This window comes from Gymnogyps californianus, chromosome 2, assembly GCF_018139145.2.
Source record: "Gymnogyps californianus isolate 813 chromosome 2, ASM1813914v2, whole genome shotgun sequence".
Classification (NCBI taxonomy): Eukaryota; Metazoa; Chordata; class Aves; order Accipitriformes; family Cathartidae; genus Gymnogyps; species Gymnogyps californianus.
In genome coordinates, this window is record NC_059472.1 from 65,052,626 (window position 1) to 65,073,982 (window position 21,357).

The following is a 21,357-nucleotide window of genomic DNA, read 5'->3' on the forward strand; positions in this document are numbered from 1 at the left end:
AACAGAGGAGTTGGACAAGGTGACCTCCAGAGGTCCCTTCCAACCTTAACGTTTCTGTGATTCTCCTTTGAGGTGGATGAAGTGTAGGGTATGATACTCAAGAAGCTTAGAAGAGCTAATCTTCTGTGATTTGGGGTTTTGCGGCTCCTTGATTCTTGCTCTGGCTGCTTAGCCGTGATTGTATAGCAAATCCTTTTACAGAGGTGCAGCGTCTCCTGGGCTCTTGCCTTTCTGAAAATTTCAGGATGAGACCTTGAACATATATGAAGCAAGAAGAATGCATTAGAAAAAATGCTACTCCATGCAGATGTTTTTAAAGAAAGAAAAGACAAGCAGCTTTTAATACGTAATTGGTGTTAACACACTAATAACACATTTACACAGGTTCTGATGACATAGCCTCTAACCTGAGAAGGAAGTTAAAAAAGAATTATTCATGTGTGTGGCCTCAGAGCTTCCAGTGCGGCTGCTGTGATTCTAAGTAACCCGCATTACAGTGTTTGAACTGTCAGAGTTTTAGGCCATGTGAATTTTCTGTAGTCTGTTGTGCATCGTTGCCAACATTCACTTGAGAACCACTGGCTGAGGGTCAGTTCTGTTTGCTCTGTTCCCTTAGGAGTCTCTGTAAGACACTAGGAAGCGATTTCCACTGCTATTGTGCAGCAAAGGTAGCACAAAGAAAACCTGCAGGGGAGAACATTTATTGTATTCTATTTATATTGGTATGTGTTTTTTCATGCCCCTTTCTGAATATATTTCTCTCATTTAAGCTTGGATATTTTAGCAATACTTTCTTAGTAATAATCCCTCAAACTGTTACCTTTACTTTTAGTTTTACTAACTGACTTTGCATAAAATATTCTTTGTATGCTTTCTTTAAGATATTAGCATAATAGAAGATGCTCATTTTAAATATTTTTGAGGCTTGGGAGAAGCCTGAAAACAAAAGAAAAAGCCTTGAAACACACAAGTGTTTTGGGAAGTGCAGTATAATTTTGCTTTGAGAAGAGTTTTGTAAAAATATGGTAGGCCTCATATTGTAAGGATGTTACTTTGAAAAATCTTACTCAACTCTTTGTTTTAATTAGAATTTAGCAATGAAGAGTTGCTATTAAGCTGGAATGGAAATAAATACCAGGTTTTACTGTTCAGTTAGATAGCTAATGAAACTACAGTGTTTGAAGACATATTTGTTATAGATCCAGAGTAATATTTTGGGTGCTTATGGCTATTTTATTAGCTACTGTAGTGGACACGGGTTTTCTGTAGGTCTTGTTTTCACTTAGGTGAAAACTTGAGACTTTGTCACTCGTTCTTTCTGCTAATTTGTCAGAGTGTCCATTTTGTCCCAATAAATGTGTAGTTGTTACCATGAGTTGGTAGTCACTGCTTTGCTATTTCTGTTGTTATTTCAGGTGTATGAGAGATTTTTGAGGACTCTATTACTGTTCTTGCGCCCTCAGTCGTCTTCAGCTAAATTTTCCTTCCCCATACTGAAGGTCCTTTCTATTTGTACCAGTGCTGCTTGTCACTGTTTGAATAGCAGCAACATGAAATGAGCAGTTTTGACTTTCACGACTGTCTGATCACTTTCAAATAGCAGAAGAGGAATTCTTTGAACAGCAAAGTGAAATATTTGCAGGATGTACTGAAGCAGTTTTTAAGCCTAGAGTGTATGTCCTATATTTAAACTCAAAGGCTACTTTTACACAAGTTTAAACTGAATTCCTTTATGAGTGCATTTAGAACTGAGTATTTTGTGCCTTCAGAGGGCCTGAATTTTGACAGAATTCACATACGAAGAGTGGTAAATATTAAATACACAAAGATAAGAAACACAGAGAAGGTGATGTAGCTTTAAGTCTGCCTCTGTGGGGCTGGCTGTATTTTGTTTGCTGCCTGTCAGTCCTCTAGCATCAGTTAGGGTGTGGGTATATTGAATTAGGGGAAAGTCAGTTCTGAGGCTTTACATTCCAATTTTGTATTATTGAAGAAAAATACAACTTGAACTCACCGGTTAAGTGATGAATTTATATTACGTAGATTATTTTAGTAGTTGGGCACTAGGATTTTATGTGGTGGCCTCTGACACAGAAGAATAGATGAGTGATGTGCAGGGAAGAATGAAGAGGTTGTGGTACTGCTTCTGTGATGCTTCTAAATCTTTTAAATATGATAGGTATAGGTCATTCCTTTTTAAAACATACAGGAGGGGCAACTGCTCAGACTTTTGCCTTAGAAAAGATATTCTTTAGGCTTTAATAGTGATACTTTTGTTTGGTCATCTCACTGTTCAGTAACAAAATCTAAGTTTATGTATGAGGGGTATGTTGGGTCTCAGGAAGAAGACGACAGACTTAGATTACACTGGTATACTTTAATTCCACATTAGTTCCTCACTGTACTTGAAATATGTCTATACCTTTTCCCCGGTAATCTATGCAGTTAAATAACTTCTGTTTAAGTTCTGGCTATGTGATAACTTCAGCCCTTGTTCTGTCCGTTCTCCATAGCTTTCTGCCAATTGCAGGTCCTCATTATTTGACTCCCTATTGCAGTTGAGCTCATACCTTCATACCTCATTCATTCCTATGCATTAAGTGCTTCCAAATATAATTAAATTTCTATTTGAGACCTCTCACGTCTTTTTCTTTTTTCTGCTGTAGTTGGATTGTGTTCACTCTCGGGGAGAGGGAAGATTATCTAGCAAATCATTTAGTTCATTCTGAAATTTCTGTTAACAGTATAGTGGCTGGGCACAGGTAAGGGTCAAGGTCTGAAGCATGAGACATCCAAATCATGTAAAAACAAACAGCTGAAAAATGCTAGCTTGGTATATTCATATGCAGCTGTGAAAAAAGTGTAAATCCTGTTTTGGAATATTTAGCAGTAATATAGCAATATTTACCTGAATGGCAGATGAAGCTATCAGAGTTGGTTAAGGAAATGCCAATTTTCAGTTATCTGTGTAGAGTAGGATGATGTGGATGGTATATCTATGTGGTGGGTTGACCCTGGCCAGCAATTAAGCACCCTCCAGCCGCTCGCTCACTTCCTCCTGCAGTAGGGTGGGAGAGAGAATTGGAATAGCAAAAGCAAGAAAAAGCTTGTGGCTTGAGATGAAGACAGTGTAATAAATGAAGGGAAAAAGTAAAAAAAAACCCCAACCAACTAACCAACCAAAAACCCCAGCCAAGTGATGCAAAGGCAAACATTCACCACCTCTCACAAGCAAGACTGATGCTCAGTCAGTCTCTGAGCAAATACTACCTTGGAAGGACTGCCCCTGAGTTTGTATTGCTGATGTGGTATAGCATGGAATATCCCTTTGGTTAATCTGTGTCAGCTGTCCCCTCCGACCTCTCTCCCACCCTCAGCCTACTCATTGTGGGGACAGAGTGAGAAACAGAGAAGGCCTTCACGCAGTACAAGCACTGGTCAGCAATACCTAAAACATTGGCATGTTACCAGCATTATTTTAGTCACAAATTTAAAAAACCAGGACCATACGGGCTGCTATGAAGAAAGTTAACTCTATCCCAGCCAGACCCAGTACAAGCTATTTAGCATCTAACCAGCTATGATGGAGCTATTAATTCTGTGTCCTGTCAGGCTTCTCCGCTTCCTGCAGTGCATCAGTGTGGCTGTGCAACTTCTGGAGTCATCTGTGGTCCTGAAAGGAGTGCAGCTGCTTTGTGTTGGCGAATGCTGAGCAATTGGCACCTGGACATCCGTCCCAGCAATGTGCTCCTGGAAGCTAAGTGTCTGGACTGGTACTACTTTAAATTCCAGATTGAGTATTGACCAAAACGTAATAAAACTACCTTGTCTTATATGAGCAAATCTTGATTGATTTCTGGATTTTGGTCCGATACGTGGACTGAGAGTTGAGTCTTTCCCCTGCTCCTCCCATTAGAAGTCGTGAGGAATGACTGTTCGCTGTTTTTGTTTAAGAGTGGTGAGCTAGGTTTAAACTAACCTGATTCTTTTATGATTGCAGAACTAAGCAAAATGTTTTAATGATTCATTATCACTTGTGTTCTGTGACTTCAGTAGTATGAGGAAACATCAACATTGCCATCCCTGTTTTGTTCTCTCGTCCTACCACTTTCTTTCCACTCATAAATTAGTAAATAGGTTTTGATAGGGTCAGACCCTTTTGTCCCTAGACTTGCCAGCTGCCATTTAACTTCAGTGACAAGTTTTCATCCATGAATTCCGCAAGCTTGAGTGTTGAATTCGCAGTGTCCTCTCAGTCGGATGCGAGTAGGCTATTAGCGATCTAAGAAGACTGTGCTGCATTTACAGCTGAATGAGTCCATCTGTGCCTCGCAGAGAGGACTGCAGGCTGCCATGAGGCGCAGTGCTGCTTACATAAGGAAGGAATGGTCGGGAGTGCTCTAATTCTGTCTTCCTCCTTCCACATTGAGTTGTCATCAGTGGCCTATAGCAGAGAGCACCTGCTTGCTGACCCAGCTCCCGAGGTCAAGTTTTCATGAAGGCTGTATCACAGAAATCTGTAGCTGAGTTGACCCGAAGCTTGATTGCTGCTGCTCTGTGAGGGACAATTAATTTGAAAAGAACTTAAAGGTTGTAACATTAAGAGTGTTTAAATAAGTCCATCCTTAAACTGAAAGTTTATTATCATTGATTGGTACTTTGCAAATCTGATTCTGGTATTTTTGGGCACTTTGGACAAACTGTAAAATACAGACAATGTATGTTTGACAGTGCACTGTCAAATGAGCTAAGTGCTCTCTGTTTAGTTTAATTGTATTGATACTTGAGTGTCTCTCAAGCTGTGATGGAATACGGTTGATTTATTTTGCAACTAGACAAACATGCAAATTGAAAAAAAAAAAAAAGAAAATGACAGTGGCTTTTGCACTGTTTCCATGCAGTTAATATTAATAAATGGCGGTGTTTTAAACTTTGCAGAGGTTCAGTGAGGTTTATTATTTGTTGTAGTGTGCAGACCTGAAAGAATCACTTATGTTTGAGGGGATTTGTTACTCTGATATTCATTTTGTGTTTTCTCTGTGTGTGTGTGTTTGTTTATGGATGTTGGTAAGTAGCTTCTCTCTAGTAAGAGCATGTCAGTTTTTCATGTGATTTTGTTGACATTACATGCTTAATTAGTTAATGTCTTCTCTAACTAAAAACTCAAACTTTTAATTCTGTGTTGTTGACTTAAATGGCATTCTGTTAGTTCATTAACAGACAGCAGACTTGTGTTTTCATCTGGACAGAGTATATGTGACAAAACAGATTGCTTAATCGGTGTACCTAATACTTCTATTTTTCTGAGAGCATAGGCACCATATTAGCTATTTATGATAGGGTTGCTAATCTGATAAATGATGAATTGTGACCATCAAATGCTGTCACGTATGTCAGTACTTTTATTTTGTTTCCCTTTGGTACACAGGGAATGTTTAGAGTTGTTTTTTTTTTAAATTAACAAATTTCTCAGTGCATTTAAAAGTACAGGATCCATACCCCACTGCCAACTTCTTGAATTGACATCGTCTGCGTGTTTTTGGGTATTCAAAAATATTGGCCTTTAAGGTATTTTGCAGTGTTTGGCTTGTTTCATGATCCAAGCCAATGCGTCTAAAAGCATTTTTTCTCTGATATACAGAAAGATGATTGCACAACTGGGTTTTATTGCTGATTTCGCTGAAATATGGTAATGTAGGTTATTACTTTGACGTGCTACGATATAGAGGTATCAGTGTAAATAATGTCTTTGTCTGATTATGAATTCCTCTATCAAAAAACTCTGTTAAACTGTTATTTCATTTTTACATTGAAATGAAGACAGACCCAAGTCATACTTTATTGGTCTGTGACACCTGCCTGAAAAGTTAAAATATAGCTCACTTGCTTGTTACTCTTTTAATTGACAATATCTTTTCTGTTTTTCTATTTTCTCAGTTCTAAACACAACATAACAGTTTTGTCCTTGCTGTTAATGCAATTGCTTCATTTCAGTAGGGATATTATTGTGAATACTCTCCTTGTTACCACTGGAAGAGTAAAATAGAAAGTCACTTCCTGCATCTTTAATAAAAGGGAGCTTCGCAACTCTCAGAATCACCCAGTATTTGGCTGGTAATAGAGGACCAAATTGTATTTTAGTGAGAATATAAGTGAAAAAAGATGATCATAGTCTCATCTTTCCCTTAAGCTAGTTCAGACATAGTGTTAGTGAATAAATGAATTTGTGTTTTATTTTTAATCTGTGTTAGATCTCAATCCTGCCCTTTGAGTGAAAGTGAAACAACTGAACTTTCAGAGTTCTTTTAAATCCAAACTGGACTGTTTTTTTATTCATACCGGCTGTAACTACTTAGAGCAGTCTTCAGCCTGATCTTCCAATAGTTGAGCCTTTGAAGACTTGTGAAATCTAACCTAAAGTGATTTGCTGTGCCTTATCCTTAAAGGCCTTTAGATGAGTTTCTGCAGTAAGAGTCCTCTGCCAAACAGCCTTCTTCAGGCTGGACTGTACAGTCCAGTTGCTGATTCTAGGGTCCAGTCCTGACTCCTAAATGTCTTTCTTTTGCTCTTTAGCAATATGAAAGATAGGACCAAAAAAGCGTAAGATTTGGCTTTGCAAAGAGTTACAAAGGTTTTCTTTGAAAGAGCAGTGCTTAAGATGTTACAGACATAAGCAACGAATTTTCTAAATGTGTGCCTTCTATTTCTTCTTCCTTGGGGTCTGAGGGCCGTTAGGAAGGTGGAAAGGCTTGCAGGCAGCTCAGGGTTTATAATCACCCATGAACTAGTCTTGAGAAACTCCTCATGCTTCGATACGGGGTGTGATGTACTCAACTCCTCATTTGCCAAAGTTTAGGCTGTTTTTCTGTTCTTTCCTATGAAATATTTTAAGATTATGCTTTTGTTACCCCTTTCTGTTTATTTTAGTGGTGATCATTTCCTTCTTTTTAAAGAAAAGCTGAAATATCTTCTTGTATATCTCTGCATCAGGTGGTATGATTTCATACACTTAGTCATCAAATTCTGTTGAAACATCACAAGGATATTTAATTTTTCATTAACATATAGTTAATTTAAAATCCTTTTTGAATTCCAGAAGAAAATTCATAGCCTGTAGATTAATCAGTAGTATTGCGGTTGATACAGATATGATACACGTTTTAATAAAAATGATATATAGAAATGTCATTGACCTAAGAAGTAAGTCATTTGGTAATATTATTCAGATGCTAGGGAGCATGTTGCTTTTTCTGTTTCAAATTGTAGAGAAGTTAGCACCTTTGATTATTTCAAAGTTAAACTTTCACTACTTCAATTGCTTAGGCATTGTTTTTTTATGTTGTCCGGTGTCTCTGATCTCGAGGGTGAATTTTTAAAGATAATAATCTCTTTGGTTCATGGAGAAGGTTTAAAGGCCTTTCTAAAGTCATGGACTGGATCATTTTTCAGTTGTCAGTTTAAAGTGAGAGGTCAGGCCTTCATGGGGTTGAAGAATTACTCCTTTTTCTAGGGGAAAGGAAAGCTTCTTGCGTTACATTTTCATATAGTCCAAGTATTGGAGTAAATTTTTCTTTCACATCTCTTTTTCTTGTCAAGTCCATATTTACAGAAACTGATTTTGTGCCCTTTATTCTACTCAGGTATGTTTATCACAAGGATGCTTAAAGGACAGTGTCTTGTAATTAAAGCTGTGCTTTTCAGCTTTTGAAGAATTGTGACCATTTCAGGGTTGTTATTGGTAGTGTCTGCATATACTGTGAATTTACAGCTGAGGGTCCTTTAAAGGATGCAGTAGGTTTAAGTTTATACATGTTAAAGATTTGTGATACTTAAAGTATTTCTCTCTAACAGAAAGACGTATAACTAAACTTTGCAAAGCAAAAGTTAATTGGGCGACTTAGTCTAGAAATGGGAAGTAAAAGTCCCCAGGACATTGTTTTTAGTTGTGATTTCTGGCCCAGAATATCTTGTGCTGAAATGTTTCCTAGAGCTTCCTCAACTACAAGCTTTTTAAGTTTGTTTATGAGAATTTTAGCAGGGAAAAAAAGTGGTCAGGACATAAGATACTGGGTTTTTTTTTTGTTTTGTTTTTTTTGGGGGGGTCCTTGTAAATGGTGTGTTGAATGATTTTGTACAGGACTTTGAGGTAGGTGCAGTATTGAGCAGAAATACTATATGAATCGTAATCTTTGGTTTCCTCTGAGGAAATGTAAACAGGATGCTGTAAACTTCTAGTTGTATTGTTACTTCCTGTGCCTAATTCTTACATATGTGGTGAGAAGTACTGACTTTCTTAAAGGGAAGCATCAGGCCTTGCGTGTCTAGATAATAAAATCAACGTTGCCTTTGTTTTGCATTCTGTTGCGTTCTGTTGTTGATGCACTTTGTTGAGTTGTGGCAGTGTTTGAAACTGAATTCTATGGGTTTTTTCTCTTTAGTGTCCTTAATCTGCAGCACGAGTCAATTGATTTTTATTTTCATTTTATTAATACTGCTTTGAACGGTCTTACATATTTTAACCCCTCCTGCCAATTGCTTTTCTTAAAGTTTTTCTTAAATAAAGGTAACTTCCTTAGTAACACAGTATATTCTCAAGTGTGAACTGTGTTTAATTTGGATTAATATTTTCCTTATATTTTAAATATTTATAGGACTGACTTCAGCCATTTGAGCAAGAGGATGTAGAAGCTTGCAACTTGTATATCAAAAGTTGTGTGGCTGTAGGAGTTCAAAACTAGAAAACTGTACGGGCTTAGACTGGGTCTATTAAAAAAAAAAATCTTTGTCATCATTGAATTCATGTGTACATAGTTTGACTTGCGGTTTAATGCATCTCTCTCAGCTATTTGAAACATTGGCGTTGGTTTTACAACTGTAGAGGTAACTAATAAAGGTTTTACATTGCCAGAAGTAGAAGAAAGAAAAGATGCCTAAATTTTTCTTAATGAAAAAAAAAAAGAGAGAGAGAAAGGAGCAGGGAAGGGCAGAAAACCTGTGTAGTCAGAACTGCTGACTATGTTGTATTAAAAAGTTTTTTTTGGAAACACGTGATGTAATATTATTAAAAGTAACCCCTGGCAGTATCTTACTCATACCTGTTGTGTTTGGCAGCATTTTGTTTTGTTGCAGACTTGATGGGTGTTTAAGAAGCACAGAAAGAATTTATTTCAAATTACTAGGAAAAGGTGATTATTTATCTCCTTAGTGACTGGCAGTTAGAGGGATGGGTATATTCTGTTGATCCTGTGTCAATGGAAGCAGTAATGTTTTTGACTGAGATCTTCAAGATCCTGTGAAGCTAGAATCTTGTATAAGTCAAAATCCTACAGGAGTTTGAATAGTTTCTGCTTCAAAGAATTCTGATTTTTACAATAAACTATAAGTAAATGAAATGTGACTTCATACAAATGTTTCGATGCTTGTTTTGTAGATGATGTTCTGACACTGAATATAGAGAACAGTAATTTTCCCTACCAAGTACCTAACTTCCATAAGTGTGAGATCTGTTTGCTGTCTTTTCCAAAAGAGACCCAGTTCCAGCGCCATATGAGGGATCATGAGCAAAATGACAAGGTATGAATTTTAGTAGCTACAAACTTATGAAAATATCAATATACACTGGTATTTTCTATATTGACAAGTAAAGCTAACACAAGACATCATTTTCAGTTATTTTTAATCACATCACTAATAATTACTACTTGAGGACCTCAAAGTTTTATGAAGTTTCTTTTTCATGTTTCCTCATGTTTCCTTTGAGACAGGACCTTACTTTAATGCCATTTAGTTAGATTGTTGTTTCCAGTTCAGTAATTTTTAATTTTACCCATTTTCTTTGATTTATAAAACATTCAGGTAGATGAGAAAATATATGGGTTTCTTTTAATCAGATTTGCAAACTGATTCTACACATTAGCAATAAAAAGAAAATAATGCTTATATTGATTAACTGGACCCCACTAGTCTCTTATAGGTGTTTTTAATTATGTCAGGCGCCTAATTTAGTATGTATGTATTAGTCAGTAGATTAATGTCATCGCTTTAGCTGCTTACAAATCAAATTTGGGAAAGAGTGAGAAAAATACAGATATGTGATTAAGACTGGACTGACTTTTTAAATGAAGCCTTTGCCACAGGTTTCGTCGATAATCTAAAGCATTTAATTTCTGTTCCTTGCTTTCTATTTCACAAAGCTAAAACTACTTTACATGTGATGGAAAAATAATTTTTTTACTGTTTGAGGTAGCTGTAAATACTGATTAATTTTTACAAAATGTAGGACTTTGAGATGATAATTCGTGTATGCAAAGAACTACTTACACAAGTTTCAATGTTGTAAAGTTTTTATATAAAAAATGGGAGTTCATATTGTTAAAACCATGCTATTGCACGTTTGTGTAAGAGCCTTTATATCTAAAAGTGAAGATGCTCTTAAAGAATGAAAACTGATTGTGCAGATACCAGCTGAAGAGCAGTCAGTCCTAGCATAAACTAAGCTCTTTGCTTTGCTGGTTCGATTATTAATTTTGCTTAAGGAGAGTTCATGATCTCAGTTAAAGTAAGAAAATTTATTTCTGTCTCTTGCTCATTCTTTCCTGCTGACTTCACTCTCCTTGGACAGTCTCAGTTTTGAGTCTCTGCTTTCTTTAGTTCCTCTGCCTTCTTTCCCCATATGCTCTTGAAATGTTGTATTTGCATTTTCAGTAGTGAGATGCAAAGAAGAGAAAATAATTAAGACTGGTATTATTAAGGATCGTTATCATATGTAGGTAGTTGAATTGCTCTTTTTTTATCTTAAACATTCTGATTTGTATGGTTATATGTGTCACCTAGGGTATATGTAACTTATGGGAAGATTGAATTTTGTCTTTATTTTTGTGGTTTTAACAGCCTCACCGATGTGACCAGTGTCCGATGTCATTTAATGTTGAATTCAACTTGACACTTCATAAATGTACTCACAATGGTGAAGATCCTACGTGTCCTGTGTGCAACAAGAAATTCTCCAGAGTAGCCAGTCTGAAAGCTCATATAATGCTACATGAGAAAGAAGAGGTAATTCATTACACCTCATAATTTAAATTTTGAAAAAGACATGTTGTAATGGTTGTATTTAATCCCTTACCTATATGCTTTAGATTCGAGGATTGTATAAATGGTCTCATTCGGAAGAAATATAAAACTTTTAGTGGGGAGTCTGTTTTAGTAGTAGTAGCAGAAATTAGTATACTGGATATAAGCAAGTGTTCCCATCCTGTCTTTACTAACAAAGAGACTCTGTGCATGTTTGATAGATATATCATGTATGAACATTAACTGATTAGTTATTTACAAATACTTTTATTTTGAAGCAATTTCTGTGACTTCACGTACATTGAAGCCCACATGTAATAGTCTGGGTGATCATTTATGATGGCAGATGTCATGGTGAGGCACTCTCACCATCTGTTTCTTGCATCATGAAGCTGTTCCCTTACCTAGAATTGTCACCCCTTTTTTTGAGTGGTTATTTCGCTTGAGAGGACTTCTTGTTCCTTTCCCTCTCACAATTTCATTTTCCATTTTTATAAGGCATTGGTTAAATTCTTAGCAAACAGTTAATGCATAGTAGTATTTTGCACACTTTATAGTCATTACTGCGTTACTGCAGTTGCCAGAGTTGATTATACTGCCCAAAATACCAAGTTTTCCATCATGTAATTACCTCTTCCTCCTGTGAAGGCTTTTTTAAAATTGCACTTTGCGTTCGAGAATTGGAGCCGAGTCAAGTAGGCACTTTTATCGCCAGATTTCTAATCATAAACATCACAATTGTATGTTTCTCCATACCAGCTTACAGCAGTTTTTACCAGTAGGTTTGGGGTGATAGGCCTATTTGCATTTTTCCCTCAACCAGGCAGGGAATGCCATCTGTACAGAATGTATTCCTTCTTTGATCTTGTTATCAGTTATGTTTTATCATGAACACAACCGAGTTAAAATGAGAGGACTTGAGTACAATTTTGTTGCATGTTTATGTATCTATAATGATACATAGCTTAATGGGTATTTATTGAGGAAACTTGATTTATGAATTACTAAAAACATCAGAATAAGGAAACTGAGCATCGAGAAAGATGCCTGAGAGTGATTTTTAGTATTCATTTCTATCACTAAGTAATTTTTCATCTAGTTCAGCAGCTCTGATTTTGATACTTGGTGCAGATGTCAGAAGAATAGGTTGTGTGATGCCTTCCAATTTAAAATTCAATCTGCAGCTTGAAAATTAAATTTATAAAGCTATGAACACCTTTCAATTGCTAATGAATGTATTCTTATAATGCCCTATAATTCTGTGATAAAACAGAGATGAACGTAACAATTAATTCACAGAGAATTGCAAGAATGACTTTCCCAGTAGTTATGCACAGGGCCTGTAGGAGAGCTGGAATTTGAACTTAAAGCAGAGGGTCTTGATGATGGCACTTGCTGTCATTCAGGAGTTTTTCATAATGTGCAGGATAAGAAGTTAAATTATCAGTGGAGTACATTCTTCCTCCTGTTTACTATTCTTACTTTTGCTGTTAGAAGAGTTGAAAATCTGAAAACAGAGCAAAGTTACATCTCACTTAGGGAACATATGTAGCAGTTGAGGAGATCGCTGCACAAAGCTAAGGTTTGGATAACTTTAGCCTTGTTTTGTGCTGCATCAGCCAGCTTTATCTACAGATGAGTGCAGAAGGGCAATAACAAGAAACTAGTGTGATTAGCTTCTTGAGCTCTCGGGTTAGGTTTGGGAGAGCGTGTCTGTCTGTTGAAATGCAGATTTTCGTGAGTGATTGCTCCTGTGAGAGGTTCCAGAAGGAATTTTCTGGGCTATTGAAATCGAGCTTGCAAGAGACTAACTTTTCTCCTCATGTTCTTTGGTGATTTGTGTGTGATAAACTGGTGTAACGGGAAAAAACCCACATTTGAAATTCCTCACTTTCAGGTAGCTTTCTTTTAAGAAGTCGTGAAGAACATACCTTGTGTAAATATGCCCAGCCTTGCAGAGGGTTCTTGGGTTTGTCTGTTTCCTCAGTGGAAATGAACAGTGGTATCCGCTGCTACTTTTTGACCTAGTGAGACAGGAATGCTAAATACAAACTGAAAATTTTTAATTTATTGCACTAAACCTGCTAATATGTCTTCTTTATGCATGAGCATGAGGTTTTCTTGGGCTTTAGTAAAACCTTAATATGTTGAAAAAGTTAAAACTGATATTTGGTGGATATAAAGTGAAAATTCCCTTATTAAAAAATCCTGGTGGGGTTTTTTTTGTTTGTTTGTTTGTTTTTTAAATAATGTTCACTGTATTTGATTTTTCCTGTCTGATAATTCGGGAGCAATGGTCTTTGAAAAAGTGCAAATTAAAACCTTCTTTTACAGTCATTGATACTAAACAGGTGAAGATGGTGAGTTCCAAAGTGTTCCTTCAGATATTGCATCTGATAAGATTGTTGTGGTTTAACCCCAGCCAGCAACTAAGCACCATGCAGGCGCTCGCTCACTCCCCCCCCACCCAGTGGGATGGGGGAGAGAATTGGGGGGGAAAAAAAAAAAACCCTCATGGGTTGAGATAAAGACAGTTTAATAGGACAGAAAGGAATGAAAAATAATGATAATAATAATAATATGAAATAGTAATAGTAAAAGAATTAGACTATACAAAGCAAGTGATGCACAATGCAATTGCTCACCGCTTGTCGACCGATGCCCAGTTAGTTCCTGAGCCGCGATCCGCCCCTCCCAGCCAACTCCCCCAGTTTATGTACTGGGCATGATGTCATATGGTGTGGAATAGCTCTTTGGCCAGTTTGGGTCAGCTGTCATGGCTGTGTCCCCTCCCAAATTCATGTGCTCCTCCAGCCTTCTTGCTGGCTGGCCATGAGAAGCTGAAAAGTCCTTGAGTTAGTATAAACACTACTTAGCAACAACTAAAACCATCAGTGTGTTACCAACATTATTTTCCTACTAAATCCAAAACACTGCCCTATACCAGCTACTAGAAGATTAACTCTATCCTAGCCAAAACAAGGACAAAGATAAAGATAGTTAATACAGGTGGAATTAGATGAGTAAAGCTTTATAAAATTATTTCTGAGTTTAGGAATTTTAAGCATTATCTAGCAACGTATGAACAGCCCCTTTTGTTTAATGTTAGAAAGTGGATTTAACTGTAGTGAAGTTAACAATGTGCAATTGCTTGTTCTGTGTGTGGTGGGGGATTTTTTGTTTGCTTGAGGGGCAAAAAAATAAATCTGGTACTGCCCATTCCAGAGAGAGGCTATTGGGCTTGATATATTGCTGGGTTTTTGTACAGTTTTTCTATTTTACCATGTCCTTGCTTTCCTACAGCAACTTCTACAGTAATGAATAAAAATACATTGACTTTCATTGTCTCAAATACTTCTTCGGCTATTCTTTTGTTTGTGGAAGGTGCTTAATAGAATGTGTGTAATAGCAACTTAATGTCATAGATAATGTGTGTCTGAAAAATGCCAAGAAGTGGTTGATGACTCTCAGTTTTGGGGACCATGAGCTTGATATAGTATGCATTGTAAGCTTCTCTTCAGGTAATTTTTCCCCACTTACACAAAAGGATCGTCATAAACCAAGTTTGTTGTATAAGAACAATATTTTTCAATAAGAAGTATTCTTATTCAGATTTGAATGTAGATCCTGGAAAAGAAAGTAATATTTATTTATTGTCCCACACTGTAACTTGAGTCCAGTAATAATGATCTCTAGGTTAGATTAAACAAGGCATTTCTGAGGTAATATTTCATTTCATTAAAGGACTTCAGATTTTTAAGTTTTCGTGTTGAAAAGTTGTCTGGTGATATTGCAGAATTTTTGTGTTTTTTTCAGACTTAGGAAACAAATGTATTGTCAAAGCATTTTAAAAATAGCACTGCATGTCTTTGTTCCTCTTGATTAAAACATTCTTTTATTTAAGTTGAACACTGGGTTTTTTTTTTCCCCCTTGTTGATCATTCAAGGAGGGGGAAAAAAAGGAGGGAGGATAAAAAACATTTCCATTTGCAGTGATAATCACAATTACTGAAAAATGAACCGAGACAAAAACTATCTGAAGTTTCTTACACGCACCAGTAAAGAACATGTAACAGATGTATTGCCAAAGAGATGGTGAATGTTTTTAGACATTTAATCTTAACTCTCTGCTTAGATTTTGTAAAATAAAGATACACTGAGAAATAAAATTAAAGGTTTTGAAAAGCAAAAGAAAGTCAAATAAATGCAGAGCTTTTAGTTTTCATTGAAACAATATTTGACTTTGATTATTCCTCTGAGTTTCAGAGAAATGGCAATGCTTTTGCATTAAACTTTACAAGTATAATTTCCATTCTAAATGACATGGAATACTAATACAACTGGAAAGTGGTATGTTTAACACTGCTGTAAAATTGATGGGTTGAAGTGATATCTGTCAAAAACATTGTGTGTCCCTATTTATTTCTGTCATTTTTTCTGTGAAGATAGATTAAGAAAAGTCAGTATTAACTATGGTGGGATTACTGTTAAAAGTAAGTGACAATCTGCATCATTTAACCAGTAAAAGTGTAAAATCCCTGAATTTACAGTTAAGATGTTTTTGGTTAGAAAGTGGTATTTTTTACAAATGTTTATGTAGACTATAGCATAATGGCACTGAGGTAAGTTTCTGTGTGTCTTGAACTAGCCTACCAAGGAAATAGGGAGTGGTGATGATGGTGCTGAACTGCTTGTTTCTGCTACCATATGAACTTTTTCAGAATTCATTTTCAGTGGAGTTTCTTAAAATACAAATATTACCATAAGCTTGCAGTGATTATTGTTCATGATTTATATTATGGGGCTCATAAACTTTTTTTGCTTGTATGCTTTTATTGCTGCTTGCTTCCAGCTGCTGATGTCCATAGAAGGATACATTCATCTACTTGAGCAAAGCTTGTACATGTGTACTGCTGTTTGGGAATCTTTTGAAAAATCAGTCTCTATTATCTCTTTCAGAATCTTATCTGTTCAGAGTGTGGAGATGAATTTACTTTACAGAGTCAGCTGTCCATACACATGGAAGAACATCGTCAAGAATTGGCAGGCAGTAGGATCCACAGCTGCAAGTCTTGCAAAAAGGAATTTGAAACTTCCTCACAGCTAAAGGAGCATATGAAAACTCACTATAAAATAAGGTGACAATTAGGGGATTGTAACAAAATAAGCAGATGTTACTTTTATGGTGATAGCTGGGGAAAGCAAGAGTAGCATTTCCAGTCAGCGAAGTAGCATGATCTGTGCAGATCATTTCTTTTCTTTGGTACGTTGTTATGAAATGGCATTTGTTTTTTAAAACCTTGCTAAAGTAGGTGGTTATTTTTGGAGACCTTTTTGGTTTTTTGCTGTTTTTGTATTTAGGCGCCCATACTAAGCATAGTTCCATCTGCTAGCTGTTTGTAAACACAGGTTAAGTTTTTCTGATAGAGTGCTTTTTGAAGGGTGTTTATATGTGATTTTAAAGTCTAATGTCAGTACATTGAAGCAAATGTATATTAATTTTATGTAGCAGTTATTGTAATTGCAAAAATCCTAATACTTAGCTTCTGCAAAGAAATAAGTTGTTCCTTGCAGTTTAATCATCTTTTGCAAGTAGTCCTCACCACAACCTGCCATGAGTTTCTTGTAAGTCTGAAAAAGTACAAAATGAAGGGAAAAAACAGGCCTAATAAATGCTGTTCTTACTTTCTGTGAAAATTTGTTCTGTCCTTTCTTTTAGCTCACTAGTTTAACTTCACTTTTACAAAGGTGAAAATTACTTTAAGTTAGAAGAAATAAAAACTTACTCCTGTTGGTTTAGTTTATACATTAAAAAGCCTAAGGTTTTTGACAGGTGATCTCTCTTTAATCTTTATTCTGTTTTTATAAAAAACAGATGGGAAAAATACATATTTAAAAATGAGAAATACTGGGTATTTCCAATTATTTTTATTAGCAGGTGATGCAGGTTGTGAGATCTTAATAGTTGTGTTCCAGAAGGTTTAAAAAAATATTGTTGTAGATTTCCATTTGCAAACTGAAAATTGAGATAAAGTTGTTATGTTTCTATTGAGTTATATAATATTACACACAAAAAATATTCTTGTTGTGGACATATCTTGTGTAAGTTAGGATGAATAAATAAAGAGTGGATGAATGAATCTAATACAATGGCTGTGATTTTGAGAGAGTATTATACATGCTACATTCTGATATAAATGAGATGCAAGTGCTGCGTGATAATTTCTTTTTCTTTATTTTCATAAATACGGCTTATTTCTGGATTCAGAGCTTCCTTATGTGAGATTCACCTTATTTACCGGTTCAGATATAGAAACATGTTGCATTTGTATTCAAGAAACTACTGTCCATAATGGTGCTTTACTGTCCTTTCACCAGCAGTACCAATAGAACCCATGTATGTGAGCCAGGTTACTGAATTGCCTCAGTGATCCCGCTCCACCTTCTGTGTTTCAGTAGAAATGATTTTGAAAGGAAAAACCTGGACGTTCTGATTTATTTATTTATTTATTTATTATTTGACACAATCCTCTCATATTGTTCAGATGAATTATGAAAAGTTAACATTTGACCTAACCTGTTTGGCTGTATATAAAGTTCAAAGACATACATCAGTAGTTAAACATCTTACTATTCGATTCCTGCTTTTTGTTGTACAGTAAGCTTCTAAAAATTTTTTAGGATTTAAAATTATGAAGAGCCTTGTTTCCTTAAGTTTTTTTCATAAAGTGGTTGCACTTTTCCTTCCCCAGAAGGTGTTTATTTTGTCTTTGAAACATTTGAATGGAGAACTATTACGAAGTTATAATTTAAATTTACTATCTACCTTTTGCTAAAAAGAAAATTGTAATTATAACTCTAAATGATGAACTATTTTAGAAGGTGATCTGATCTTGAAGGATTGTCCCTACAATTGTCTCCAAATTGGATATTATTTCCTTTACTAAAATGCCACAGCTATAGTTAAAACAGATGTTACTCATCAGAGAGCGTATTCTGACAATCAGGCTGGTCTAGATCTGTCCTGAGATGGAAAGAAGAGGTTCTAACATCTGTGCTGTTCTCTCTCCTACTCTTCAATCTTCAGTCGATTTTACTCTGGATACTTCAGTAAATTTTGGTAGATATAATTAATATGTAAAAGTAAAATATATTACCCAAACTGTGTTCTCTCTGCAAGAGTATAAAAAATTTTTAAAAATGCATGTAATATTTGTTTGAAGTAATTGGAAGGGAAAATGTGCTTTCCTTTAAGTATACACTGAATATCTATGTTCTCTTAGAGTAGAAAGATGCATCATTTGAGCAGAAGGTTAATGATTTCCTATGTTACGTATGGACTGTTACTTCCCTGCTATTTTTATATTGTTATACCAGCCTGTGTTTCAAGGTGGTGGTGTATTTTGCACATCTGCTCCACATTAGCTTATTTCTCAGTTGTTCAGAAAAACACCAGGTATTTAAATTTGTGTAATTTCAGTTAGCTTTAAGCAGTACTGACAAGCTGGATTACTGTGTAGGTGTAAATGCTTGGGCGCTATGGAAAATGTGGAGTGCTCTAGATAACACAGTGCCTTCTGGTTTCACCTTTTTTAGCTGAGTTGTTGTAACGGTCTTTTAATATCCCCTAGGTTTTCGTGTTTTCTTTTTTCTTCCAGCATAAAATCAGTTGTTTTTTCCACCTTGCTGTTTCTCAGCAGTCTTTTAAACTAATTAGTTTTATTTGTAGAGAAGTGAATTATGGGAGTTTATATCATCTGTTACCGTGTCTCTTTGGAGATTGTGATTTGTACTTGAGGAGCAGTGGTGAATATTTGGGTTGTTAAATTCTTCACCTGTTTTTGTTAGACCTCAGCGACTGCATTTGTGCTTTAGTTCATGAGATCTTCCTATTCTAGTTAAGAACAAAAGTCTTGCTGTGTTCAGGCAAAAGAAATAAAGTTGCACAGAGTTGAAACTTCCCACCAAAATAGTAGTTGTGAAGTCACTGTATACTTCTAGCAGAATTTACAGGGAAAATGTCTCTAGAGAACCTCTAAGAAGCATCCATTTTATTACAGAAATAACTGTAAAATTCTTGGTGTTTGTAGGCACTTAGAAGAGTGCTCCATTTACATTGTTCTTTTAGTATCATCAGAGTTCATTTTTTAACTGACTGTTGTCACAGCTGATGCTATACATTGTCATCAAATTTACACTGTATGTTAAAAAATGATGGGGTAAAATCAGCTTCTTCAAAATAATGTTTAATATTGGGATTAAGAGGATTTTATTTAAATTCTTTTTTTTTTTTTTTTTTGAATGACAGGGTATCAAATACCAGATCTTATAACAGAAATATTGACAGAAGCGGTTTTACCTATTCCTGTCCTCACTGTGGAAAGACGTTCCAGAAGCCAAGTCAGTTAACACGACATGTTAGGATACACACAGGTAAGACTGCGGAAGTAATTATTTTAGTTTGCATTTGTTTTATAAAATCCAATTAATCTGTGAAATGCTAGATATTTTTCCCCCAGTTGGGACTTGAAATAGTCTTAATACATCTGGCTCATTAGATGCTGTTACCTATTGGTTTAAAACACCCTTTATGTAATTCCTTCGCTTAGGAAATTTATATGCTTCTAAAAATCTTTTAAACTGTTTTTAGTGGTATACATCTGGAAATTTTAAAGTACTTTTTACAGGTTTCATTTGTTACAGAATACCAGTTTTGGTACTTAAACTTTCAATGGGCCCTGAAATTGGAATACCTAGATAAGGGCCAGTCAGGTACTCTAAATAAGATCTTACATACATACTTACATACTTACATTACTTACATACAGAACAGGTTTTAAAATTTACAATCAGAAAACGAGTAGAAATACATGAGAATGAATAATACTACTAACGTAGTGGCCTTGCTTTTGGTTTTAGATTGATTTATTTAAAGTTCCTGCCATATATTTTCTGTACTTACTGTAACTGCCATTTTCAGGATATCCAAAGTGAACTTGGGAGGTGATAAGCCTAGATTGTAATTTTGATACCTGAAGAAGAGCAAGTGACTGTTCAGTTTTGCAGAATGAATAGCAGCAGTAATTTTTGCAAATTTACTGTAATATGTGTATTTGTTTAACCCTTAAGCAATTGAAATAATTGAAAAATGCTAAGTATAAAATAATACAAAAGTTTTTGAACCGTACAGAGGACTGTAAGAATAGTTCTCAAGTTTTAACCAGACATACGTAATATAGCATAAGTTTGACTCTAAACAAAACCTTCATTGAAAGTGCTCCAGTGATGTGCAATATATATGTATTTTCCATCTTGTGAATGAGTAAATTGCTGTTTGTCTAGTTTTTAGGTAATTAAAGTAGTAAATTATGTAAGTGTGCAATGTTGTTTGTATTAGCAATCTGTTCAGACAGTGATGTGACGAGTTGCTGTGTACAAAAATGACTTTGTTTGCCAAGGGAGAAATAAAAATTCCATTGCGTGACTGTCGTGGTTTAACCCCAGTCAGAAGCCAAGCACCACACAGCTGCTCCCTCGCTCCCAGTCCCCCTCCACCTGCTCCCGGTGGGATGGGGAGGAGAATTGGGAAAGAAAGCAGAACTCGTGGGTTGAGATAAGAACAGTTTAATAACTAAAGTAAAATATAAAATTAACAATAATAATAATTAAATATACTAATACTAATAATAGTAATGAAAAGGAATATAACAAAAAAAAAGGGGGGGGGAAGGGAAAAAAAAACAAACCAGTGATGCACAATGCAATTGCTCACCACCCGCTCACCGATGCCAGAGCCGCGATCCGTGTCTCCTGGCCAACTCCCCTCTGTTTATATACTGGGCATGACGTTCCATGGTATGGAATATCCCTTTGGCTAGTTCAGGTCAGCTGCCCCGGCTCTGCTCCCAGCTTCTTGCACACCTGCTTGCTGGCAGAGCATGGGAAACTGAAAAGTCCTTGGCTGAAGATAAGCGCTACTTAGCAACAACTAAAACTTCAGAGTGTTATCAACATTATTCTCACCCTAACTCCAAAACCCAGCACTGTACCAGCTACTAAGAAGAGAGTTCACTCTGTCCCAGCCGGAACCAGGACAGTGACTCTTTCTTAGGAATCTTTTTAAGCTTTATAATTTAATTGTAAAACAGTAACACAAGAGGTCACCCTTGTACCTGCTTTAAAAGTTACCTCAAAGTAATATCCAAAAAAAGTCATTGAAAATAAACTTCCTTATTTTAGAGTTTTTTATCTGTTCTATACATTATTTTAGCTTGTCCTATTCAG

The 21,357-nt window shown here is 35.8% G+C and overlaps 1 protein-coding gene across 1 annotated transcript in view; it reads left to right on the plus strand.

The window, feature by feature from the left end:
- Window positions 1-9,486: 9,486 nt before the first annotated feature.
- ZNF236 (zinc finger protein 236) overlaps window positions 9,487-21,357 on the plus strand; it is a 76,267-nt gene continuing 64,396 nt past the window's right edge. The window contains exons 1-4 of the mRNA XM_050891351.1: window positions 9,487-9,573; window positions 10,891-11,055; window positions 16,033-16,211; window positions 19,382-19,506. Coding sequence (XP_050747308.1) covers window positions 9,547-9,573; window positions 10,891-11,055; window positions 16,033-16,211; window positions 19,382-19,506 — 496 coding nt within the window. The 5' untranslated portion in view covers window positions 9,487-9,546. The remainder of the gene's footprint in view (window positions 9,574-10,890; window positions 11,056-16,032; window positions 16,212-19,381; window positions 19,507-21,357) is intronic.